General features: G+C 51.9%; 1 protein-coding gene across 1 annotated transcript in view; it reads right to left on the bottom strand.

The window, feature by feature from the left end:
- The window catches only part of MYOCD (myocardin), a 34192-nt gene extending 10715 nt beyond the window's left edge, over window positions 1–23477 (bottom strand). Inside the window, exons 1-5 of the mRNA XM_031064913.1 lie at window positions 23174–23477; window positions 14035–14100; window positions 10590–10645; window positions 6035–6110; window positions 3644–3820 (exon numbers count right to left, since the gene is read on the bottom strand). Of these exons, the coding sequence (XP_030920773.1) occupies window positions 3644–3820; window positions 6035–6110; window positions 10590–10645; window positions 14035–14100; window positions 23174–23228 (430 nt within the window). The 5' untranslated portion in view covers window positions 23229–23477. The remainder of the gene's footprint in view (window positions 1–3643; window positions 3821–6034; window positions 6111–10589; window positions 10646–14034; window positions 14101–23173) is intronic.
- Window positions 23478–25445: the final 1968 nt, after the last annotated feature.

Raw genomic sequence — 25445 nt, 5'->3', positions numbered from 1 at the left:
ACACGGGGGGCTCGGGCACCTCCAGCGGTGCCCCGCGGCTGGGGGAGAGCAGGGGGACCGGAGCCATGCACAGGGGCGCTTGGTCAGGAGAAAGGAGGGGATGGAGGAGCCAGGAGCATGGACTGTGTCCTGTGGGAGAGAGGAGGGGATGGAGGAGCCAGGATCATGGCTCTGGTTCCTTGGGACAGGAGAGAGGAGGGGATGGAGGAGCCTGTCCCACCAGCACAGCAGGGCTGGTGCAGACAGGTGGGGCTGCTGCAGGAGGGGGCTCTGCCATTCTGCCCCTCCACTGGGCTGGGATGGGAGAGGGGCACCATTCACCCTCCCTGAGCTGAGCACCCAGCTGAACACCCACACCACGCATGGACTCTGTCCTCAGCAGAAGGAGTGAGGTTGAAATCAGCTCGGAATGTGATCCGTCTGCTCACAGCACAACAGCCAACAAGGGTGGATGTGGCTGCAGCTGCACAGATGCTCCCACATCCTGTCTCTGTGCACAGGTTTCCCCCACAGGACACAGTTCCAACCACTTCTCTGCCTGCCCGACAGCCCCAGGCTGCCCTGCCTGCACAGCTCCTGCACTGTTATCTGCTAGTCAGATGGGCAAGGGCTCTTGACCCCGAGGTTTGATGATAAATAAAGTGCTGAGAAAAAAGGTCTCATGTGAGCCTCGGGAGAGCTGCAGGTGGGGGTAGAGGAAGGAGCAGCGTGGCCACACTTGTAATCTCCTCGTGCTCATGTCTGGCATTTGTCAGGCAGCTTGGCACGCTGATAGGGAGGTGACAAATGGGGAAATAGGAAGGGCCTGGGGACAAGCTTCCACCTGTCCCTGCTGCTGGTCTAGCAATGTGCACCTTCTCAATGACACGCACCTCCTGCTCTGACCCCTGCCCCTATCTGAGAGATAAGGGTTATCTCCACTCCCTGTGGCTGCTGGTGCCAGGGTGGGCGAGGACAGAGGCCTGGCTCCCTGCCTGAGCTGCTGCCCAGACATGGGCTGGGGAAATGAGAGCAGCTGTGTTCAACTTGCTGTCCCTGGAAGGAGGGTCTGTGTCCTCTCCATCCTCTCCATCCTCTCCATCACCAAAACAGGTCCCTGAGGAGCTGCAGCATTGCATGGGCCACCTGGGCAGCATGGGAGCTGCAGGCCAGCATGGACATCCCCTCTTGGGACAAATTACTCCAAGCAAGGGGGACTTGTGGATCTGCAGGGCTCCTGCTGCGCTGGGGAGCGTGTGTTGGGAAGTGGTGCCAAAGCTGGGAGCACAAGGGACCTTCAGGACACAGCGACAGCCCAGAGCATGACAGGAATGTGCTGCATCCTGCTGCTTGATACCACAGGGCTGTGCCAATGGGGAATGCTTCCCTTATCTGTCCTGCTCTCACCCAGCCCGGCCTGAGCGTATTGTTTCTCGGTCCCGTGTCCCTGCTGTAATCTCAGGCAGGATGGTGTTTGCTCCAGGCTGTTTCTAATGCACTGGGTATTGTCCTCTGGAGCGCATTGGACAAAGTGATGACAAGGACCTGGTAAAAACAGTTCCTTGTATCACTGCTCAGCTATGCAGGGCACTGGCGGCCTCCTGTCACTGGGACGTTTGGGCTTTCGTTGGGGTCTGGCACTTTCTGCTCACCCTGCCGGAGGTGATTAGAGGAACACGTCAGCTGAACTTTCCACTGTATAAACAGTTGAGATTCCAAGGTTAAAGTAAAATGATTTTAAACCCTGTCATCTTTCTGGTATTGCAAAAACAAAAGGCTTAACGTTCAGAAGCGCCAGTACTCATCCCCGCTATGTGTTCAGCCCTTTACCCAAATTGTGAGTACCACAAGGTGCCTCTGACTCCACAAATGAGCTTGAGATCCTTCAACTTGGGGCTTCCTTCTGCAGAAACCTGAGGGATGGTTTCTACACTACCTTCTACTCATGGCACCCTATGGTACCAAGCAACTTCATGCTGGACCCTAATGAGCTGCATGTTTGACCCTAAATGGGATGGAACTGGCTTACAAGGACACGTTTTTCCCCAGCAATGTGATAGAACAGCATTGTGAAAGGGAGAAATTTAAAACTAAACAAATCATTTTTAAGCCAGATTTTTTGTTTTTAACAGTTTGGTCCCATAAATCTCTGTTTACCACCAGCTCCTGACAAGGCAGCTGGAGAGATGCTCTATTCAAGACTCAAGCTCATTTCCCCAGTCTCCAAACCTCATCTCCAGGGGATAAAGTCATGCTCACGCTGCCTCAAATGTTTATAAAGGGGGGGATTTTTTGAACCTTTTTTTTTTCCACTGTACTCTCCTTTAGTAAGTGGCCGGGGAGATTTTACTTGAACTCTCCTTAAAAATTCCTCTTCAGGCAGAGTCCTGGAACATTTCACCTTCAAAGAGGAGAGCTGCAACACGCTGGGAATGGAGCAGCTCCAGGGCCAGGCTGGAGAAGCTGCTGTACATACACAGCCTGCATTTCACAGCCCCAAACCAAGAGCAGGAATAGTTGTGGGGCAGGACAGAGCAGTACCTGAGCCTGGAGTATTTCATGTCATTTAATATGGTGTCTGAGGTGAAATAAAAATCAAAGTGCTTCCTGTTTCAACTCTCATTTTTGGCATCTCTCTTGTCACTCCAAGACCCTTTCTTCCCCAAAACCCTGCCATTGTCTCCAGCCTGCTCTGAGCTCCAGAACAGACCCTTCAAATGGGATTATGCCAATGGAAATGATCCCATTAATTGAGGAACTGTGAGCAACAGAACAGAGCAGCTCTCAGTGCCTCATTAGAGACCTGAGCACCACTTTGGACATGTGGAGACAGCCCCAGACTTCAAAAATAAGGGTTGCTGCCCTGTCACTGCAGGACCCTGCTGGCTTTCCTGCTCCTTCTCTGCTTCTGGATCTCCCTGTCCTGGCACTGAGCCCTGGCTGAAATCTGAGTCACCTTTCTGCTCTGTGTTGGCTCCCACAGCAGCTTCCCTGCAGCAGCGTGGGGGAAGTAATTGTGGATGATTCTTCCTCCCTCCTCTGGTGGGAGGAGGTGATGGAGGAAAACCAAGGTTAGGAATAAGAGAAGTGCTGGGTCTGCTTGGTAGGAGTGTGCCCTGTTTATATCCTCCAGCAATTTAGCACCCCAAGGATGCTCCACACCCCAGGGGTGCAGCATCCTGCTCTGCTGGGTCCTGCATACCACCAGCCCCAGTGGTAAAAAATAAAAGAGAACCCTCAGCCTTCCTGAACTGGGGCCACGCCACCCCCATTTATTGGGATGTGAGAGCTTGGCAAGGCACGAGAATCTGGGAGAATCTGGGCTGGTCTCACCACCAAACCCCTGTGCACTCAGGTTCTCTCCCATGCTGAAGGAAGGAGTGTCCTCTCCCCAACAGCATCACTTCTGTGCTCAAGGCCTTGGGGAGGGAAGGGGTGTAAGAAGGGAGCTTCTTTCTGGGGGAATGTGGCTGAGCACTGGTGCATGTTGGTGTCACTGCTCTAAGATGAGAGCTCTGTGCTCACAGGCTGTGCTGGACTGGGATGGTTACTATGAAAATAATTCAATTTAAGCAATAAAAGCAGCTTTTACATCCAGGCTGGCCACTTCCTGCAGTCACTGTGGCAGCCCCTGCCCCACTCCATGCACACACACATCACTCACGTTCACTGTCAGTACCTTTTATGGCCTCTTTCACAGCTGAGTCCACGGGAATAATATTCTTCTCCACCAGCTCCAAAGGACCCGGCCTGAGTGCGATCTTCTCGTTGAGGTCATCTGCCAGCCGGGCTCTTTTCAGCTTCATTTGAGTGGACTGGATGGACCCCTCTGCAGCTGAATCTGAAAGGCCAAACAGAGGTGTCAGGACCAGGGGCTCCTGTGGGCACAGCACTCAGGATTCCCAGCTAGCAGTAGATTTCTCCATGAGCAGAGGGCTTTGGCACAGACCAGCAGCCAGCTGACCTTGTGGTGCCCCTCAGCACAGCCTCTGGGGCTGTGGTACCTGAGCGTGGCTCAGCACAGCAGGATCTGCTCTGCCACACTGGGTAGGGCTGATCTGGGACATCTCTGAGCCTCAGGCCCAGCTTCTCCATTCCCAAACAAGAGCGTCTCTCTACCATCCTGGGCTTGCAAACCCAGCCTGCAGCTGGACCATCCTCTGCAAGGCCCAGGAGTGACCTGTGATGGAAACTTCATCAGCAAGCTGGCCCTAACAAGGGCCAAAGGGTCCCCAGCTCCTCCCTGCCAGGAGCACATTGGCCCCTTTTGGGTTAGTGCAGATGGGAAACAGCTGCAGAATAGAACCATTGGCAGTGCTTGACTCCTGGAGTAAATGCCTTACACTGGAATTAAAACTGCTGTCTTGGGCTGTGGACTTTTGGAGGTGACATAATTACAGTGCTCCAGGCCTTCAGGGAGAAAAAGAGCCAGGGAGGAGCAGAGCAGAGGCAGGTAGATCTGGAAACTGCAGCCCTACCAAAGCCAGCTGAGAAACCCCCAGTTGTTAAAGGGTGACAGAAGAATATCAATTTAAACAGAAAGATTTCCTGAACAAAGCTATCTGGCTCCTCTCTTGGACCAGGCATGAGTAGTGAGGGAGTAGGATTCTGAACCAGATCATTTCTAAACCCTGGAGGGTCTAAAGTAAGAGCAGCTGCATTGAGGTTGTTCTTTCTTCAAAGCCTGGACACTCTCTGGAAGAGATATTGTAGGGAACATGAGCTACAGGGCTTGGCACCATGGAAATTCTCTACAGGAGGTCAGGAGAGCTGCTCTAGGGCCATTCAGATTATACAGACCAGTGAACACAAATGAGCTCCTTGAGGTGAATTGTAACAGAAGGCACTGTTGGCACTTGGATGATGCAAACTGTGTCACCTGGCCAGTTCCAATCACCTCTAGCTCCAGTTGTGAACAAAATGGATTTGTAAGTCAAATCCACAAAATGGATATGGCCAGACAGCTCTGAAATGCAGAGCAGGATGGACAGAGGTGTGAGCAGAGGCTGCAGGTAAGGGGGTGTGGGGCGGCATCTTGCTGAGTGCACAGCCAGGCACTCCCTGCTCTCTGCAGTCTCTGTCCCTCTGTCCCTGCCCAAGCCCAGGGCCTGCAGCTGCCTCCACATCTGGTAACAGCCCCCCAGCTCCATTATTTAACCTAAGGGAAGGGCACTCTCCATCTCTTCACCAAGCAATGGTGCTAGCTTATTTTTGGGATGGAAACCCAGGGGAAAAGCAAGGCAGCAACCCTGATCCAGCACTGGACCCAGGCTCAGCCCTCCTGCCTGCCAGAGAGAAAAAGAAATACAGATTGCATCCATGCTGAGAGCAGAGGGCAGCATTCACAGCTGCCAGAGAGTGATCTGCTTCTTCCAGGCAAGTGACAGGACTCAAGGAGGGAGGGAGGCTGCACATCCTCTCGTCTCTAAGGATCTTGTTATCTCTGGAGATAACGAGGGACACTGTGGTGTTCTGCTGTCTGTGATGGGATCCAGCCCTGCCAGCTCTCTGCCTGAGAGGGAACACCAGGATGGGAGAGGAGAGGAGAGAGCTGCTGTGGCTCTCAGACTGATAGCAGGGCTTTTCATACTGCTCTGCCTGGGTCACTGACTGCACGGGCTGTCACACAGAATATCCAGAATTACAGCAGCACAAAAGATGTCCAGCCTTGGGAAGGTGCTACAACAATCTGCTATAGAAATTTCAGTGCCCTGGACAACAAATTCCCTGGATTTGCTCTTCATGATCAGACATTGGCGCTGGTGTGTAATAGAGTTCTCTCTCACAGCTGTTCCCTAGAGCATCTTACACTGCCAGAGATGGGGGAAAGACTGGGTGGCCTTGGGACTGTGTCTGTCAGGGAATAAAAGTGTGTCCTGCTTCCTAACACCAGCTCTGGACACAATTTCATACAACGTGTCCCATTTGAGTCTGCCCCCCATGAGCAGCTGGAACAAACTAATGGCAATGAGATTCCTGAAGGAACACAAGAAGGGCAGGAGGAACACAAGTCCCAGGGCAGGGGACACAAGGAGTATGTGGGAGAAGCTCTTACCTTGCAGAATGTGCATATTGACCAGGTCTGAGCGCTCAGGCCTGCTTCTGATCTTGTGCTTGAGATAATCTTCAGTCTGCAGAACACAAATGCAAAGTTACCCGCCTAGAGCAGCATTAAGGTACTGAGAGCACCTGCCCCTGGGCCATCCCACCTCCTTTTGGATTTATTACAAGCTGGGTTGAGTGAGCTCCTAAATGGCATTTCTCATCCCTGAAACACTGTCTTGTTCTTGGGCAGAGGTTCTTCAGAGAGGGAACAATGTGCATGTAGCTGCCGAGTGTTCACTGCACCCACTCTGTGCCCTTTTCCATCACTACTGGGCTTCTGATGCCTGCAGTGTTATGAGAGCTCATAGGAAGGGTGACACTATTCCCTGGGAGTGGTGGCCTGCCCACCACATCACCTCTGAGATGCTCAGAATGCCCTGGCAGCAGTGGCTTCTGTGGGAAGCCCAGCACTCCAAGGTGAGACATCAGGCAGAACAAGTCATGGAGCCACTCAGACTCTGAACCCAGGTCAGCCATGAGGCTTGACATTCCTGCAGCCCTGCAGCCCCTGTGCTCTGTGGTTCCCCACCCAAGCTGTGATATGGGGTTGGGAAAATCTGCTTTGCAGTCACTGCAGCTGGGCTTGTGCTGGACACAGTCCTGGAGCCTTGTGCCAACTCCCTCATGGATTTGGGAACAGAGAGGCACACAGAGCTACAGATACACCATCCATAAGGGCCAAGAAAGTCGGCCTTGAGGGCAGATGACATCAAAAATACAAATATAATCTTATCCCCTGGTGAAGAAAAGCTAGAGCTCAAATTAGACAAGCTCTCAGCTAAGCTGAGCTGCAAGAAGAAATAGCACAGAAATTGTACATAGTTCAAAGACATTAAAATCTTAAGGATAAATATAAAAGAATAATACAAGCAACTGGAGCAAAATTGGAAATCCACAGTACAAAATGTACAGGATCATAAGGAAAAGATCTTGTAAGGATTCTGCAGCCAGGATCAGGCAATGGAAAGTGTTGTCTGTGTTCCATAAACAGGAGAGATAATTCTCAGCATACTGCTGAGATGGCTACAGGATTTAATACCTTTTAAAAACCAAAAAGACAAACGGCTCTTTATCAAACAGGTGGCTCAGCCAAGAACCTTCAGCAAGAAAAGAGAAGAAACCCCACTTGTCATGTTGGAGAACAGGTTAGAGGGTACTCAGAGGAGTTAAGTGTTCCCAAACAATTTGGAGACGCACAAGGCTGGAGAAATAGCAGCTATCTATGGTTCTCCAGGAAACTGGGCAAAGGAGAGTAATTGCTGGCTTTAAAGGAGATGGGAAGAAGAAACCAGGAAATTATAAAGCAGACAGCAAGATATCAGACCAAGCAATCAAACAATATATATAAATGAATTTTGAAGATAGCATGGAGGTGAGCAACAGCCAGGATGGATTTATCAAGAACAAATCACATCACACCAACCAAAATTCCTTCTATGGAGAAATGACAGTTTTCTGGTACAGGAATAAACAATGAATATCATGCAGCTTGACTCAAAGCATGTTTTGACATTATCTCCCATGGCTTTCTCACATGCAAGCCAGAGAAATTTGGTCTGGATAAGACTAATATAAAAAAGGAGCATAGCTTTGGATCACCAGAGGAATTGGAAATGGCTCAGAGTCTAAACAAGAATAAATCAAATCCTGTTACAAAGCAATTTTTCCTGCTAGTCAATATATTAGTTAATGCCTTGAATGATAGAAGACATACTCCCTATTCTGAATCATTCAAGGCTAGCTGATTACACTACAGCAGGGTTTGGCACAGCTGATGATCTGAAATTCATGGTGCTACAGATTCAAGGAGGACATTTGGGAAGGGCTGTGGTCAGGTCACAGTTAGTCACAGCTAAACCAGCAGATTGGGCACTGCAGTGGATGAAGATTTAATGCACCAGAGATGCTCCTGCAGTGGTCACTGGACAGAGCCTTGGGCAGAAATTAGTTCCTCCATGCATTGGGAAAGTATAAAAGGCTCTGGAGAATCCAGAGCTGACCCACAACCCCAAACCCAGAGCACAGGGTGTCAGCTCAGCCCTGCTCTGTGCCCTGCAGCTGAAAGGGCCCATGGAAGGGCCTGGGCAGCAGCCACAGACATCAGCCCTGGGTCAGAAATGAGATCAGTGAGGGGGCTGAGGGGAGGGGAGGTGGGTCAGCCCAGAGCTGAGATGACTATTGGGGCACAGGATGTAAAACAGCTTTTAAAAGTGCTGCAGGAAAAAAGAGACCCAGCTCTGAATACACACACAGTAGTGTGCTCAAACCTCAGCAGAACAGCTTGGGCTGGGAACCAGGGGCCAAGGGCTCACTGCACAGCTCAGAGAGCACCAGAGCAGCTCATGGCAGTGGGTGTCTGTCAGTGCTCATTAGTCAGGACCTTGTCACTCTGCAGCTCCTGAAAGGTGCCTGTGCTCAGCTGCGGCTGGGCTCTTTCTCCAGGCAGCACTGACACAACCAGAGCACACAGCCTCAAGCTGTGCCAAGGGAAATACAGGTTGGATGTCAGGGAAAAAGTGTTTTACAGAAAGGTGATAAAGTTCTGGAATGGCTGCCCGGGGAGGTGGTGGAGGTCCCATCCCTGGGTGTGTTTAACAAAGCCTGGATGTGGCACTGGGTGCCAGGGCTTAGTTGAGGGGTTGGGGCTGGGTTGGACTCGATGATCTTTGAGGTCTCTCCCAACCCAGTGTTTCTGTGAGTTCTGTGATTCTGTGACCTGCCCAGTGGGGCTGTTCTGCTCTGGGGCAGCCACCCTGCAGCCTCTCTGTGCTGAGCCAGACAGCCCCAGGAAAGCCAGCCTGCTCTCTGTCCTCCACCCCAGGAATCTATTACAGGACATCAAAGTCTGCTGTGCTGGCCTGCTGCCAGCCTCTAACATAGCCAGTGACATGTTTAAACAAATAATAGACATTTTATTTACTAAAGTCTTTACAAAGCCTTTCCCCTCCCCCATATTTTTCACAGCTTATTTCCACCAACACAATCCTGTACTTGGACCATGTGGGTTTGCCTGGTTCCTGTGCCAGGTCAGAGCAAGCTGGTGTCTGCACCTGAGTGCAGATTTAAACTCACATCATGCATTTCCACCTAATCCTTAGATCAGGTCCTGACTTGGGCTCAGCTCCAGCTGCTGTCCCACAGCTGTGTTCCTGCTGTGGCTTCAGTTCCTTTGGACCCTGGCTGTTAATGAGCTGCATTTGTGTCTCTGGGGTGCAAATGATGAACCCTTCAGATGTGAGCTTTTTTAACATCAGCTGAAGCAGAGGAGCTTTCACAACACATGAACAGTTATCTGCTTTCTGTTTGCACAATATCAGCTAAACAACAAATGTCTTGGAGTGACTGTCTGGAAACAGCTGCTGATCTTCCCTTTCCCAGGTCTATGCAGGGCAGCTTTGCAAGGGAATAATGTTTATTATGGGCTGAGCTCAGTGTCTTCATTAGCACTTTCTAAACATGCCCATGGTTTGGGATAGACTAGACCATCCTTCCCCTTTCCCCAGGCAACTAGCCAGTGAAAGCTTTTGAAGAGCAAGACAAAGAGACACAAATGTATACTTTAACTGTAAAATATATGACACTTCAAGGATACTTTGGATTGCTTGAAATTTTTTAAGCATGTTAATCTTTCAGAGTCATGCTGTATTTCTTATGCTTGCCATTTATTACCACGGGAGACTTGGGGCAAGTGATTTGGAGTGTGTTTAAGTTCAGAAGAGCACTTCCCTGTGTTTCACAATCATTCTTCCTTGCAAAGGTCCTTTCCTATGTGACTGCAAGCACATTTTGCAGATTGATGGAACAAATTCCTGTGTTCAAGCAAAACCTGCATGATGAATTGCTTCCCTTTCTGGGATCTTCCCTCCAGCTTGAGCAGGGCTGCATTGTTGGTGATTGGAAAACCAATGTGATTTCCCAAAAAGTGATCAGATCACAGAGTTTCAAAGTTTTCTGGAAATGGCTACTGCCTTGGATGTTGTGTCCTAATGGCCAAGCTGCAAGCCAGAGCTCCTGCCTGGTGACAAGTGTGAGTTCCCTGGGGACAGGCTGAGGTGACCCCTGCATGCTGTCTGACCCTGTTCCCTGCTCTGAGCTGGCTGCCAGGGGTGCAGAGCAGCCAGCACAGGAGGAGCAGGCTGTGGATGTGACCTGGGGGGAAGCAGCAGCTCCACTGGTCGGACATTTACTGCAAGGGCTGACAAAGCAATGCTGAACCCTGCCCTGCTGGACCCTTTGGTAAAACCCCACAGCTCAGCACACAGATGCCCCATTTGCCCTTTTTTAAAACCATCCCTGCTCAGAGAAGGGTGTTCCAGAACACTTGTGAGCCTGGCAGCATTTCTGGAAGCAGAGCAGTGCCCTGCCCTCATCCTTGGCCACTGGGCCAGCGTGGAGGGTGCCAGAGGAGGGGACAGTGGTGCAAGGTGCTCTCAAACCCCGTGACTCATGCAAAGCAAGCCCCTGGGTGCGTTCCCTCTGTGGGAACTTCCCTCTGCAGGCGTTACCTTGGCTCTCTCCAGACTTTTTCGCTGTTCATGGAATGCAGATGGGCTTTTCAGTGCTGCAACAGGAAAGAGAGAGGAGCAGTCAGCACAGGAGCGGAAGCAAGCGGCTACCAGGATATTCAGCAACAGCATTTTAATGAGTGCCATAAAAATAGCAACACAAACTAGCTGTTCTCTTTATTATGCTGACTAAAAATAACTCAGGAAAGCTCTGGGAAATCCCATGCTCTCAGCCAGTCCGTGGCAAGAGAGCAGGGGGGATGGAGAGCATGGGGAGAGCAGGAGGCACGTGGGCAGGGAGGGGTGCAGGCTTTGAAACACAGTCAGAGAGCAGAGAAATCCTTTCCCTGTCATGTTCCCTGCAGGGCGTGGAGGGCACCACGGCTCCAGAAGACAGATCTGGGAAGGGCAAACACCTGGGAAGGATCTCAGCTGAAAGTAAAACCTGCAGGTGACTGAGGCTTGAGGTCAGCATTAAAACCTGCCTCAGCTCCTGGGCTCTGTGGTGCAGCCTCCAGTGAGGCACTGCCAGGGGCTCCTTTATCCCTCTTCTGTCACTGACCACGGCTGACATTTGTCCTGTCCCCTGCTCAGAAGCAGCTGTGTCACCTGGGACCTCCCATGGCAAGCAGCACACTACGTCCTCAGCATCTCCTGAATTCAAGGAGGATTAACCCAGTGGTGCTCCCAAAAATAATCCCTGGTGGCTGTGGGACCAGTGAGCACCAGTCCCATGGAGCAGCCTGTACTGCAGTCATGGAGAACCTTCCACATTTCCCTTTTGACTGTGGTGGAGTAGAAACTGAGGCAGAATTTGCATGGTGAAGGGGTTAATACTTCTCACATCCTACAAGAATTCTTTTCTGTCTGTGTAAGCAGACAAAACTAACTGTTCCCATTGGGACAAGGAAGGGGAAGGTGTCCTGACCCACAGAAACAGTCTGCTGCAATTCTTTGTCTGGCAGTAGAAATTCTCTTTTCATCTTCTGAATGGGATCCAATAAAGACAGAAATTATTTTCATGCAGGCCTTGTTATCCTCCAGCAGTCTAGGGGAAAATGGAAAGAAGAGTGGGGAGAAACAGGAAAGCTTTGGGAGGCCTCTGAATTGACTTTTGGTAGTCAACACCCAGGCAACCCCTGGAAAAAGCAGACAGACAGACAAGCTGGTGTTGCTGTGCCACGCTCCAGTGAGCAGCCACCAGCCCTGGTGACAGCTGGTTTAACCAGAAGCAGAATTAAACAGTGCACATGAGAAAATGGAGTTAGCAAGAGAGAGGAGTTCCCCAGCCCTGGTGATGTGAGGTTGTGATGCTGGCAGTGCGCTACAGGCACTGACCAAGTGCTGGGCTATTCAACAGGAAAGTGCTGCAGAGTTTAGTCATTTTCCAAGGTTTTTGGACAAATTAGGGGAGTGCTGCAGCTTATATCAGTCTGCAGAGCAAATAAAGACATTGCTAGCAATGCCAGGTCTGAGAACATGTCAGGGGATGGTATTTCAGCATGACATGGTTGAGGGCTGGGGGCACAGGGCAGAGGTGCTGTGTGTGGTGCTGATCACCTGGGGACAGCTGTTTCAAGGCTTCAGTGAGGGGGAGGGGGAGGCTGTGTACAGCAGCAGGGCCTTCAGGTATTTCTGCAGTCCATCACAGCCAGGGGGACTCACCTGCTGGTCCTCAGAACCAACATGGCATGGGAAGATACAGTTAACAAAGACTTGTTTTTCCTAAGGAATGTCTGCACATGCCCAAGCTGTGGGGAAACTGGCTGGGGCTCCCATGTACGAAATGCTAACATCTGACACTTCCTCTTGATGTCAAATTCAGCAGTTAAATTCTGCATGTTTGTTTTTATAATGGCATAAGTGCCTTTTCTTCTATTACTTTCAGTGAGTGAACCGTGCTCAAGTTTCCCAAAATGGTCTCCCTGGACAGAAACCAGACTGCAAAATGTCAGCCTAGAAGCTGGGAGTGCAAAGAAGCTGTAAGTAAGAGGAAAATACCTTCAGTTGCCATCAAATAGATTTGGCTGAACACTTTGCAATGTGTCAGGTTGGAGGTGTGGGGTGCCACGTGTGACAGCACAGCCTCACAGAGCAGCCCCAGGTGTACAAACCTCTCAGGGGGCACTGCTGCCCCATGTTCTTGCATTGCTCTAACAAATATCACAGCATTTTGTCTAAAGCTTCAGCTCCTGGAGTCTTGTGATCAAAGCTCCTGCCCTTTCGTGGCAGGCAGCATAAAATCTGAATGCTTAAAGAAAGAAGCAGGTGAAAAATGGAGAGTAGGCATTTATCAGTCTTAAAATCATTGATATTTTTTGGTCATCCTGCTCAAGTTTTCCTAATGCTTGGTGCTGACCAGAATGTCCTGAGAAGGTGTCTGTGGTTCAGGACAATCCTCCAGGAGGGACAGGGGAGGGACAGGGTGCAGCAAGCAGTGCCAGGGCCATGCTCTTAGAGAGGTGATGTTCTGCTGCTTAGGCAGGAGCTGCATCACAGTCTGCAGGGGCAACCAGGAGAGACAGAAGTGACACAGCCTCTGGGAAATGGTGATCTCAGCAGTGAACCCAAGGGGTCCTTGATGAGACACAAAGGATAATCCTCTACCTGGGTCCCAGGTAAGCACAGATTTGCACATGGAGCCTGAGCTAGGTCAGCATGGAGTGTTCCACTGAGCAGGGCTGAGCTCCCAACATCCTTTCTCCAGTGGTGCTACAGCTTTCATGGTGCACCTGCAGGTGCAGAAGGGGATGGTTTTCATTCACTGACTTTTTGGGCTCTGACTTTCTGGTGCAGAATGATTTCATGATAACTCTGTCCTGGGGTTTGTCCTTCAGCTGGAACGCCAGGTGAGCAGGGCTGGGTGGGGGCAGAGGGGGAACACATCTGTCACTCTGCAGCAAGCAGCCCCCATGGCCTCAGGTGTGCAGTGACTGCTCTGCCCTGTGGGGTCCTGCCTGGGCACACATCTGGGGATGTCCCACTCCTCCAGGGGTTGATGTGTGCACTGGGGCCCAGAGCTGCCTGCAATGAGCCCACTCATCCTCTCCCTTGTCCTGTCACAGAGGCTCCTGGCCTTTACAGGAGCACAGGAGATTCTCTGCCCTTGCCTTGTGAACTCTCTGCCCTTGCCTTGTGAAAAGCTCTGTGACTCCTCTGCTGGAGCTGGATTTGCTTGTCCTGCTAAGTGACCTCTGGGACAGGGAGCTCTGCAGCTGAAACTTTGGATGGCGTAAGGCAAGCATCTCTCCTGACTCCAGCTTGAGCAGGGCCATTGCAGTCTGTGTGATAAATGCACAGCACCAGGGATCATCACATTTCTGCAGCCTATGGAAGCTCTGAGCTGTGGGTCTGAGCAGGCAGCTGGTGCCACACAGTGCCCCAGCAGTGCCCAGGATGAGCACAGCCCTGTGAGCCAGGATGAAGAGGCAGAGGAGGTACTCACGTGGCATGATGCCTTGGTCTGCCAGCTGCTCACGGGTCCTTCTCTGCTGGAGCCGGAGCTGTAAAACTGAGAGAGAGAGAGAGAGAGTCAGGGACAGGGGCAGGATTGCACAGGGACAAAGTGTGCAGGGTTTGTGTGTGGCACACGGGTCTGGCACTGATCCCTGCTGCTGCTGCACCAGCCTTGAGAACGATTCAGCTCATCCCATCACCCTGGGAACCATGCCTGTACTTTGAGTTAGGGTCATATTCTACACCTTTGGTTTGCAAACTTGTCTTCAAGAAAACACAAAGCTCAGTTCCCTGCTGTCCTGTTGGAAGCTCAGTACAGCCTGCCACGACTACAGACACCTCAGTCCCAACACACACACACTTGCCTACCCACCAGCACAGCCCCAGGCTGCTTCTCCTCAGCTGCCTGGACTGAGCTGGGCTTGGAAGGAAAAGAAAGGCAAGAACAGCATTTTTGTCCTTGGGAGCAACCTGCTCTGCCAACAGCTCGTGTCCACAACACAGCTTTCCTGGGATGTGGGATGGAGCTGAAAAATAATCCCTCCCAGAGCAGTCCCCAAAGCATGGGGCTCCCTGAGATGCCATTGCTTGTGACTTTTCCATGTCCTCTGTACAAGCCATGTTTCACATTCAGAGCAAATGTTTAGTGAAGGCTTCCTATGGGACAATGATCTCCTGCCAAATTCCAGCACTTCTTTGGACACCAAAGATAGATTCTTGCTGTGAGGGAAAAATGTAGCCTTCAGTGTGTGGTGAATTCTGTGTGTGTGCTGCTCCTCTGCCTTCAGTATGTGGTAAAGTCTGTGTGTGTGCTGCTCTCTGAACCCAGGGGGAAGCTGGTGGCTGAAGGCAAACCTTGCTGCCAGGGGGGTTGTAACCCTCCTGTGCCCCATGGCACCACCCTCAGTCAGTGCTGGTTCTGCCTGTGGACATGGATTTAGCTCCTCGGTCTCTGGGTACCTACACTGCACCCAGTTATCTGCAGAAATCATCCCCTGAGGGACCCTCAGCACCAAATGGGGCAGTCCCTGCTCTGGGAATGCCTGGGTTTCCTCCTGGGCTGTGCAGGCAGGTTAAAGGTGCCCAGCTCCTGGGTCAGCTGTACCCCACTTTCTCTGCACAGAAACTTCTCTGTGACAGCTCACAATACTGTGCAGAGCTTGGCACTTTCCCTGAGGAAGAGATGGATCTTTATGGAATAGGTGAGCTCAGGGAGGTCAGAAACTGTCCATGAATAAAACCAATCTGTTGCTCACCCAGAAATGGTTCTCTGCTCTCCTAGTCCTGGTCCAGTGTCCCAGGAATTAGACAATCCTGCCTTCAACCCAGGCAATTTACACACAACACCACATTATGGACAGGAACCAGAGACAGCAAAGCCTTCTCCAGTCACACACACCACCCTGCCAAGGCCACAGAGTGCCCCAACAGGCTGTAAAATATCTGGTGAGGATCCTCCATCACTTCCCTTCACAGCTCCCACGGGTGCCAAATTATTTGCACCATTTCACTCCAACTTCCCACACAGCCAGACCAAGTGCTGTACCACAGTCACACAGGCAAGGGGATTCCAACAGTCTGAGCCCACATTCCCTGCTGCTCCTGCTTATTTCCCAGCCCTTCCTAGCAAACAAACAATTCACCAGCCCCCTGGAGCAGGCAGCTGCCAGCCAGGCTGGTGAGGAGAAAAAGGAGAGGGTACAAATCCCCCTGGGGCATAGCTGGGAGGGTGATGATGGGTGTAGGATTCGTCATCTGCCCTGCTGCAAGAAGTGATGGAAACCTGGGGGTCTCACTGCCACAGCTCTCCCACTGCAGGAGCAGCACCTGAGCACCCAAATCCTCCAGATCCCCCTGCAGGAGCAGCACCTGGGCACCCAAATCCTCCAGATCCCATTGCAGGAGCAGCACCTGGGCACCTAAATCCTCCAGATCCCATTGCAGGAACAGCACCTGGGCACCTAAATCCTCCAGATCCCACTGCAGGAGCAGCACCTGGGCACTCAGATCCCATTGCAGGAGCAGCACCTGGGCACTCAGATCCTCCAGATCCCATTGCAGGAGCAGCACTTGGGCACTCAGATCCCCCAGATCCCACTGCAGGAGCAGCACCTGGGCACCCAGATCCCCCAGATCCCACTGCAGGAGCAGCACCTGGGCACCCAGATCCCATTGCAGGAGCAGCACCTGGGCACCCAAATCCTCCAGATCCCCCTGCAGGAGCAGCACTTGGGCACCCAGATCTGTCAGATCCCCCAGATCCCCAGATGCCACTGCCTGTCAGCAAGCAGGGCACAGCCTGGGGGATCCCCCCTGCAGCTGGTCCATTCTCCACCTCACAGCCTCTGCTCTGCCTCCTGCTCTGTGGAAGGGCTGTCACAGAGGGGTCTGGGGCTATGGGAGGATGATGAAAAGCTCTCCAGTTTGGTTTTTGTGCTGAGGGGTGGAAAGGCTGTGAGCCTGCAATGGCACCCACTGCTCTGGGGTGAGAGCTGAGCAATTCCTCCCCTATACAGGGAGTTCATCATAGGCCATGCTGAGCTTACAAATCTCCTAAATCTGGCCCATTCTTAAGCTACAGGGCAAGGAGGAATTTTTTTTTCTGTCAAATAATGTGAGGACAGGCCATTGCAAGTACCAGCCACTTCCAGGAGCAGCACACACTCAACAGTTGAAAGAGTTACTTCAGCCACCAAATATTCATCCCAGTCTGGACCTCCTCATGCAGTAGGATGCATGACTTGACTCTCAAATATTTCTATGGACTTCCAAAACCTGTTGCAAACCATTTGAAGAAATGCAGTGGACGGTGTCAGACAAAAATGCTGAACATCCCTGCACAAGAGGGAAGCAGCCTCTGAGGCAGCGCTGCATCTTGGCAGATGCCAGTTTAGGGCTTGCACCTTTCCCTTAAAATCAACAGTGCTTAAAACCAGGGCTGGAGGAGCCCCTGGCACCACCCAAACCACCATTCAGCTGCTTCTTTCCTTGGAGCAGTGTCTGACCCCAGCTCCATTCCTTTCCTCTTCCTTTGCTGATGTCTGCAGGCCTGAGTGCTGCATGGGAATGAAATTTTCACAAACATTCTTATTTTTCAAGGGAACTGCTCTGCTAACACTTCAGAGGAACATTTATCATATGAAAAGCGGTGGCTGGAGCACAGAAGAGACAATTTTGGTGCCACCCCCCGTCCTTGTTGGCTGCCTGCAGCAGTTTGGATGGTGACAAGTGGCAGCCAGGGAGCAGCCAGGCACACTGCTGGGCCACCACCAGCTGAGACACCTTCCTTTCAGCAATCCTGCTCCCTCCTGGGGTACCCCAGATGAGAAACCCTCCTGGGATGATGAGAAACAGGGCAGACCTATCCCAATGAATTTGCTCATGAACCTTTTCTGTTAGAAATAAATACTCCTCACTTCTATGCTAGCACCAAGTCCCATCCACGGATATTGGCTTGCAGAAATGTCCTGTGCAGTAGGGCTGGGGTGCAAACAAGACCGCCTGGCGCCAGTCCCAGCTGCCTCTGGTGCCCCAGGCTTTGAGCCCTGTGACTTGCAGTCCTGAGTCATCCTCCTCTCCTGGAGCTGAGCTCAGAGCTGGAGGAAGCTCAGAGAACAGCTTGGGCCTTGCCTGGCCTGGTGATGCACAGAAAAGACATGTTCACATCTTCTCCCCGCGCCAGGAACAGGCAGATCTGGCATCTCCTTCAGCCTGGGAGGACACTTTGAGTCGGTGCTCAGCAGACAGTCAGGGTGGGATGGGATTTTATCACCTGCATCCCCACACTGGGGCACTGCCAGAGCCCTCCAGCACCATCCTGTCCTTGGGGAATTGGCTGAGCAGCCCAGGGCTGTGTCCCCTGGGGTGGGGGAAGTGCCCTCCTCACGGGGTTCAGGACTAGGACAGGCAGGCAAAGCCACAGCTGACCTGACCTCGAGCTGGGGCTGCTCTGTCTCCAAGGAGGAGAGCACTGAAAAAGCAGCAGCAGCACGTCCCTGTCCCTTCTGCCACCAGCAGCTCCTTCCTGCCCTGGTGGCTCAGTTTGGGGTTTGAGGAGTGTGAGCACCTCAGTGGGGCACAGGATGGGGACAGCTCTGCTGGGCTGGCAACAAATTGGGAGTGAGGAGGGGGAAAGAGCAGCAGTTCTGTTGCGCACCAAGCAGCAGCTGAGCAAAGGTGAAACACAGACCTGTCCATGGCCATGGTGTGCACCAGAGGCACCTGCTGACCCGCCCCTGCTCACACACTGACTGCCAGAAAGTCACCCTGGATGCAGAGAATATCCACAGCTGGAAGGCATCATCAAGTCCAACTCCTGGCCTTGTTCTGGACCCAGCCCCCTGTGAAAGGCAGGACTGGTGCTGGCTGTGAGACTGGCCCTCCACTTAAAAATTGTCAGCGATTTCCATTTAAAAATTGAGCTAGTGTGTGCCTGCTGGGGAAGAGGAGCTGCCCCGTGGGCTCCTTTCAGTGTCCCAAGGTCCTAGCAGGGCAGGATCAGGGCTGGCACTCTGGTGGGTTCAATCATGCTGCTCATGGCTCTCTCAGGACTGTGTCTGCTCCTCACAGCTGCACCAGGAGCAGGAGTCAGCTCTCCAAGCAGATGTGGGGCTCCTTCCTTCCAGCCTGCAGTGGTTCTGAGTGGGTGTCAAGCCAGGCAGCCTCCTTGGTGCTGCCCCAGCAGGGTCTCACAGGACTTTCCTGGAGCTGCTGTTTTGCAAAAACACCTTGGCCAGACTTTGTCTTGAGCCCCTCCATGGGTCTCAGCCCATCTGAGCCACGAGCCACAAAGTGATTTCTCTTAACATCATGTCTGCAGGCCTGTGTTATCCTTAACATGACCTCTGTGGGAGCTGTGTGAGCAGAGATGAAGCTGGAAATGGCACTGCTCAGCCAGGACAGCCATGGACAGCCCTGGTCAGTCCTTTCCCAGGTGGGCACTGCTCTATCTCTGTCTGTGATGTCACTTCAGAGCTGGGAGCATTTTACTCCTAACAGACAGATGTGCTACCAATGTGTGTGTTAGCTGGGAGACTGCACTGAAAAATCTCTACATGGGTGAGAACTACATTTCTAACCCCAAATCCAGGTCTTCAGGTACCTTGGAAGAGACACTAGGCTAGCACAGCTGGCTAGCAAGGATTACAGAGCACCAAATGGGCACAACCAGCTGTGAAATCTCTCTGAATCCATCATGATGTGCAACCCAACCTCACCATGGTCCTGAGAACAGGCTGTCCCCTTGGAGTCACCCATTCAACACCCCCATGAGCAGCCCAGACAGATCTGTGCTACAGCACATGCCTGACTGACAAAGAAACATGATTGCCCATTAAAACACCGAGGGACAAGATGCCAGAAAAACGAAACCAAGCACAAACTGATCTACATCAAGCCAGTGTTTTACAAAAACTTCACAAAACAGTCTCATCAGCTACAGCAAGGCCATGTTTGAACACACACACACTGACTGTGAGCTGCATGAGTTCATGATCCGAGAGGAAACACAGGCACATGCTTTATCTTTGGACACCAGGAAAATCAAAATAAAGGTTCTGCCAAAACGCCTGGCCAAACACCCTACCAAGACCTATTCTCTTCTGCCTTTATTGACCTGCTGATTTTGGTCCAAATTGCTCTGGCCACTGGAGGCAGACAGAATAAATTCCTCTCCCATCTCAGTTTCATTCAAGCCCTATGTGTAAGCAGGAATTCTTTCCTCCATGGAGCCTGGCAAGCCCTGTCTGCAAACCCACACCCATGTGTCCACAATTAGGTCTTGGTACCCCATGCCAAGCCATGCAGAGCCTTATTTACAGTGTTAAACTTTCACTTCTCACCAATTATCTGAATTACCACTGAAGTTAGGCAGATGTTGGCTTTGTAAGCTCTTTCCATGTAGCTGCAAAAAAAAGGTCAGGGCTAAGGTTGGATCTGCATTTGTCAGCTTTGTTTGCTTTGTCTGATGCCAAAGCTTCTCCAGTGCTGGAGGACAACTGGTTTGTACTCAGAGCAAGAGATCACATAAATGATCATCTCTGGGAAGAGTTAAACGTGTTTCTGGAACAGCACTTCCATGTCCTGTTGATTTAGTGCAATCCCATTGATAGCTGGATCATATGGGACAGCACGGCAGACTTGAAGACTCATCATTCCTGCAAAATTTGTCAGGATGACCTCAGATCAGAATATTTATCTTTGGCCAAGCAGACAAAATAAAGAGGCGCACAGCTCCTTGAGGAAGGGAAGCAGGACCCTGCAGGACTGCAGTGGGGTGGTGATTTTCCCTCTCCTCTGGGGTGGTTCAATGCCTGGCACTGGGATAGCCACTGTCCCTCCTCATGGCACAGCTGTGTCCTTCACTGTGACCACTGGGGAGACAAGAACAGCAGAAACTGCTGTGGCACTCAAGGGATGATGGCTGGGCACGCTGAGAAAAGCCACAGCCACCACCACAGCAGCCTTTCCTGCATAAACACACTTCTGCTTGCTGCTGGATGGAAGTGAGGGGCAGGAGAGCTGACCCTGGAGCCACACTAGTGCCACCACCTTCTAGCTGCCACCTCCTTGCCTCACTTTCTCCCTGGTGCATAACACAGAGATCAAAGGGATTCTTGGAGGAGGAAGCAACAAGTGATGTATCTCCAGCTCCCCTAAACACACTCACAGAGCTCCTTCAGCTGCCCAGCCTGTGCAGGCCAGGGAGAGACAGCAGAAATTTAGTTATTAAGATTTACTTCAGCCCTCTTTAATATTGGCCTGGAATCCTTCAAAAGGGATTCAGACTCATCATGAGTCATGGAGCACAGCTAATCCTTCCCAAACCTGGGAGCAAACAGAGCCTCACACCTGCTGGCTGAGGAGTGTTCCCAAAATGATGTAGCACAGCTCAGTGTGGCTCCTTGGGGCTGATCCCTCCTACCTCTGTGCAAGCTACACAGCTCTGGAACTGCTGCTGTCCCCTCTCACAGCCCCTGGGCCCTGCAGGATGGTGTGGGGCACAGCCATGGGCTGTTTGAGGCGTTCAACCCTATTCCAAGCAAATAGAGGATGGTAAACCAGAGCTCTGCTCCTCCTGACATCCCTGTGGGGCTTTGCAGCTGACAAATCCTGCACACAGAGCAGGGACACCACGGGAAACTGTGCCACAGAGACTTTGCAAATAAAAGCTATTCCATTAAATATTTGCTTTTTCTTCTCTGTTCCCCATGTTAATAAAAATCCAGCACAGACTGAAAGATGCTTTATTGACTTATTTGGGTTTCTCAGCATCCTGGTCTCCTCCCTCATCACTCTGTGACAACAGGGCCGTGCTGTGGCCATATCCCATGTTAGCAGCGGTCACAGCCTTGGGGACAGCGAGGTGCAGACAGCATTTGGGATGTTGGTGAGCCAAGCTCCAACAAAATCAACAGGCAGACAAATCTTGTCAAATGGGAAGCCTGCCTTTCACCAGGCCATAGCAGGGATAGCAGTTGTGGGAATAAATCATGAACCAAAGAATGCCCCACAAATTAACTGTCCTAGAAATGCTGAAAGGCACGAGAATTTATGGATGCAAAGACCCAGAAAGTTTACTTTTCCTGGAGAATCATTTGAAAAATATGTTTAGAGAGCCCGCTGTTGGTTCCATTATAAAGCCAGCTTACAAATAAACCAGAAATGAGCCTTAAAAACAATCCTGGTTCATTTGAAAAGAATGTAGGGACAATGCACAGCCCATCCTCCACTCCTCAGGGAGGTGGCAGTGTTGCTTTGTACATGCTGGAGGAATTGTTAGACTGAGATTTTTTTTTCAAATGAACAGCAGTGTACCATAATATACCAACAAAATTTAAGGAATGACTTAATCTAATGAAATGTAAGATCAGAGCGATATGGAAACCACACCAAAGACCTGGACCAAGGCTTTGTATAATTCAGCCAGACTAGGACACTTGTGTTTGCACACACACTCTGGGGTTTTCAACCAATTGCCAACTTTGTATTTGCTAAGAAAACAAAGTTCAAGTTGACCACCCAGCTATCTAAGAGATCCTGATAACACCACTCATGTCTCCCATCAGTACCATAAATCTCCCATTTCATTATCTACAGTGAGGAAGGAGGCAGAAACACACACGGCGTGGGTGACATGCCAGAGCGGGTGCATGCTCCAACGTGACTGCCCTGCCTGCATTTAAAGCATCCCATCCAGCACATGCAGCTGATTTATCTGCACATCCTCACAGATAATATCCCCAGGGAGAACTTCACCTCCGGGAAGATCAGAGAAAGCACCTTGAGAACAATTTTTTTGGCATTACTGTTAAAATTTACGAAACAACAAGTCAGGATACCCACTCCCAAGGAGAGCATACTTACTATAGATGCAGCCAGTGACTAGAGGCATGAACATCCAGCAGAGGGGCTGCTCTAGGAGAGACTGTCCCATAGTTCACCTTCACTCACCTTCACTCAGTGCCTGTCCTCAGAGAAGCCCCTGCCTGGTGCTTCCCCTGCCTCACGAGCTGGAGGCATGTTTTACTGCAAACCCTCCGCCAGTGGCAATCAATTGTGTGTGCCTCTGGTTTTATTTCTCTGATGATGTCACTTTAAATACTTTTCATGTTCCATTTGTTATTTTTACTTCTAAAAATGACGCATTTCTTCAAATTCATTTTTCTCCAATTAGTCACAACTTAACGGAACAAGCTCAGCTGCCTGTCAGAGAGGGTGTCAGGCCCGTGCTCCCCGTGGTTATCCCACCCAGACCCACAGGAGCACCTGGAATATACACACAGCATTAGGCACCTTGTTTATCCCAGATGCCCTTTTGGCTTCCTGCCCAAACCCTTCTCAGCAGGGCCAGAGCAGGAGAACCGGGAGCTGCAGTTTTACCGAAATCAACCACGGACATAAATCAAAGACAACGAAAAACCAGGAGGAAAAAAAAAAAGCAAGAGAGAGGAAGGAAGATGAGTCTCTCCACTTGTGGAACAGCCTCTGGAAGAGCAAAGCCGTGACAGCTCTACAACCCCTCGAGTCTTTTGCTCACATGCTGCTTCCCAACATTTAATGCAAAACACTCTGTGCCTACGGCTTGACAGAGAGAGAAGTTTTAAGAGAAATCTCAAGGTTTTCCCTACCTGATCTGAACTTGCTCCGAATCAGCAAGGAGTGCTCAGACCCCAGGAGAGTCATGGTGACTCGGGGAGCAGATCCAGACGCCCCTCACTTAAACCATTAACTTCCTCCACAGGGAAAAGCCGACCAAACCGTGGCTGGTGCTCAGCATTCATCCAGCTCTCCTGGACTCTCGGGGTGCTTTTACAGCCGGCTGGCAAGGAGCAGCAAGTGCCTTTGTAAGATTTGGTCCCATCCAGCAGTGACCCTGCACAGACACCGACTGCTCCCCCTGTGCTGTGTTGAACTAATTAACGTGGAGTCAGCGGGAGCCTCCTCCTGCTCGGAGTTTACTACCAGCAGCTGGGTGTCCTGGCTGATGTCATCGTCTAGCGGGGAGCAGCGACTATCGGAAAGGGTCTTAGCAAAGACAGAAGTTTGATATCTGATCCTAATTACTACCGGCCGTACGCAGCCAATCCGGGCGCTCCCCGTCTCCGCCGACTTTGGGAGCCGCTGGAAATATCAACAGAGCCAGGGCTTAACTCTTTGCAGCGTGGTGGGACACGGGTCCCGCACCTCCCTGGGGCTGGGGGGCTCAGTTCCCGGCGCTGAGGGAAGCGCTGGGGTCGGGATGAGTGTCCCGGCCAGAGGATGCCTTTAGGAAGGTCCTTCCACCTGAGCGCTGCCTTGGATGCGCTCAGGGGCAGGGGCACAGAGTGCCCGCAGGGATCAGGGGGTGAGCACGGGGCTGCTCAGGTGTCACCTGGGTGGCCCTGCTGCCGCACAGGTGTGCCCAGAGCCGGGCTGCTCTGTGCACTCCTTTCCCGAGGGATTATCCATCTGGGATGCTCCCGTGTGCTGCTGGGGCACACGGGCACACGGACACGGGACAGGCAGGGCTGAGCCTGGGCACACGGACACGGGACAGGCTGGGATGAGCCTGGACACACGGACACGGGACATGTGAGGCAGGGCTGAGCCTGGGCACACGGACACGGGACAGGCTGGGATGAGCCTGGACACACGGACACGGGACATGTGAGGCAGGGCTGAGCCTGGGCACACGGACACGGGACAGGCTGGGATGAGCCTGGACACACGGACACGGGACATGTGAGGCAGGGCTGAGCCTGGGCACACGGACACGGGACAGGCTGGGATGAGCCTGGACACACGGACACGGGACATGTGAGGCAGGGCTGAGCCTGGGCACACGGACACGGGACAGACAAGACAGGGCTCAGTTTTAGCACACGGACACAGGATCTGTAAGGCAGGGCTGAGCCTGGGCACATAGACACAGACATGGGACAGGTGAGGCAGGGCTGAGCTTTAGGACACGGACACGGGATCTGCAGGCAGGGCTGAGCCTGGGCACACAGACATGGGATCTGCAGGCAGGGCTGAGTTTTAGGACACGGACACGGGATCTGTAAGGCAGGGCTGAGCCTTGGCACATGGACACGGGGCATGTGAGGCAGGGTTGAACTTTAGGACATGGACACGGGACAGGCAAGGCAGGGCTGAGCTTTAGGACGCAGACACAGAATCTGCAGGCAGGGCTGAGCCTGGGCACACGGACACGGGACATGTGAGGTGGGGATGAGCCTGGGCACACGGGCACGGGACAGGCAGGGCTGAGCCTGGGCACACGGACATGGGGAATGTGAGGCAGGGCTGAGCTTTGGCACACAGACACACAATAGGCAAGGCAGGGATGAGTTGTGGCACACGGACATGGGGTGTGTGAGGCAGGGCTCAGCCTGGACACACAGACACGGGATCTGCAGGCAAGGCTGAGCTTCAGCACATGGACACGGGGTGTGTGAGGCAGGGCTGAGCCTGGCCACAGGGACGTGTGGGATGTGAGGCAGAGCTGAGCCTTGGCTCCAGGCTCCCTGTCCCACAGCAATCCCAAGGAGGCTGAGGGTGCTGTTGTAGTGGAGGATCCCTCCCCACGTAGCAAACACGCTCTCAGAGGAGAGGAGCTGATTGCAAACACTCGAAATAAAGAAAAGCAGACCCTTTGAGGCTCCCCTTCCCCAAGCCCACATCTGTTCACTGGAGTGGGTGATCTGCTGGCACCTTTTACTGTGTAATGGAAGGAGAACAAGCCAAGCTAAGTCAAGGACAGATCTCAGCTTCCCTGACATGTGGGTCCCCCCACCTAGGAAGCTGCCTAAATTCTCTCTAGGTCATAAAAATACTTCAGGACTGGTTTGAAGTTTTCTTGGGATTGTTTCTTGGTTGTTGTTGTTTTGTTTTGTTTTTTTTTTTTTTTTAATTTTACTT

Source organism: Geospiza fortis, unplaced genomic scaffold (assembly GCF_000277835.1).
Source record: "Geospiza fortis unplaced genomic scaffold, GeoFor_1.0 scaffold503, whole genome shotgun sequence".
NCBI lineage: Eukaryota > Metazoa > Chordata > Aves > Passeriformes > Thraupidae > Geospiza > Geospiza fortis.
This window is presented reverse-complemented; position numbering and strand designations above follow the sequence as displayed.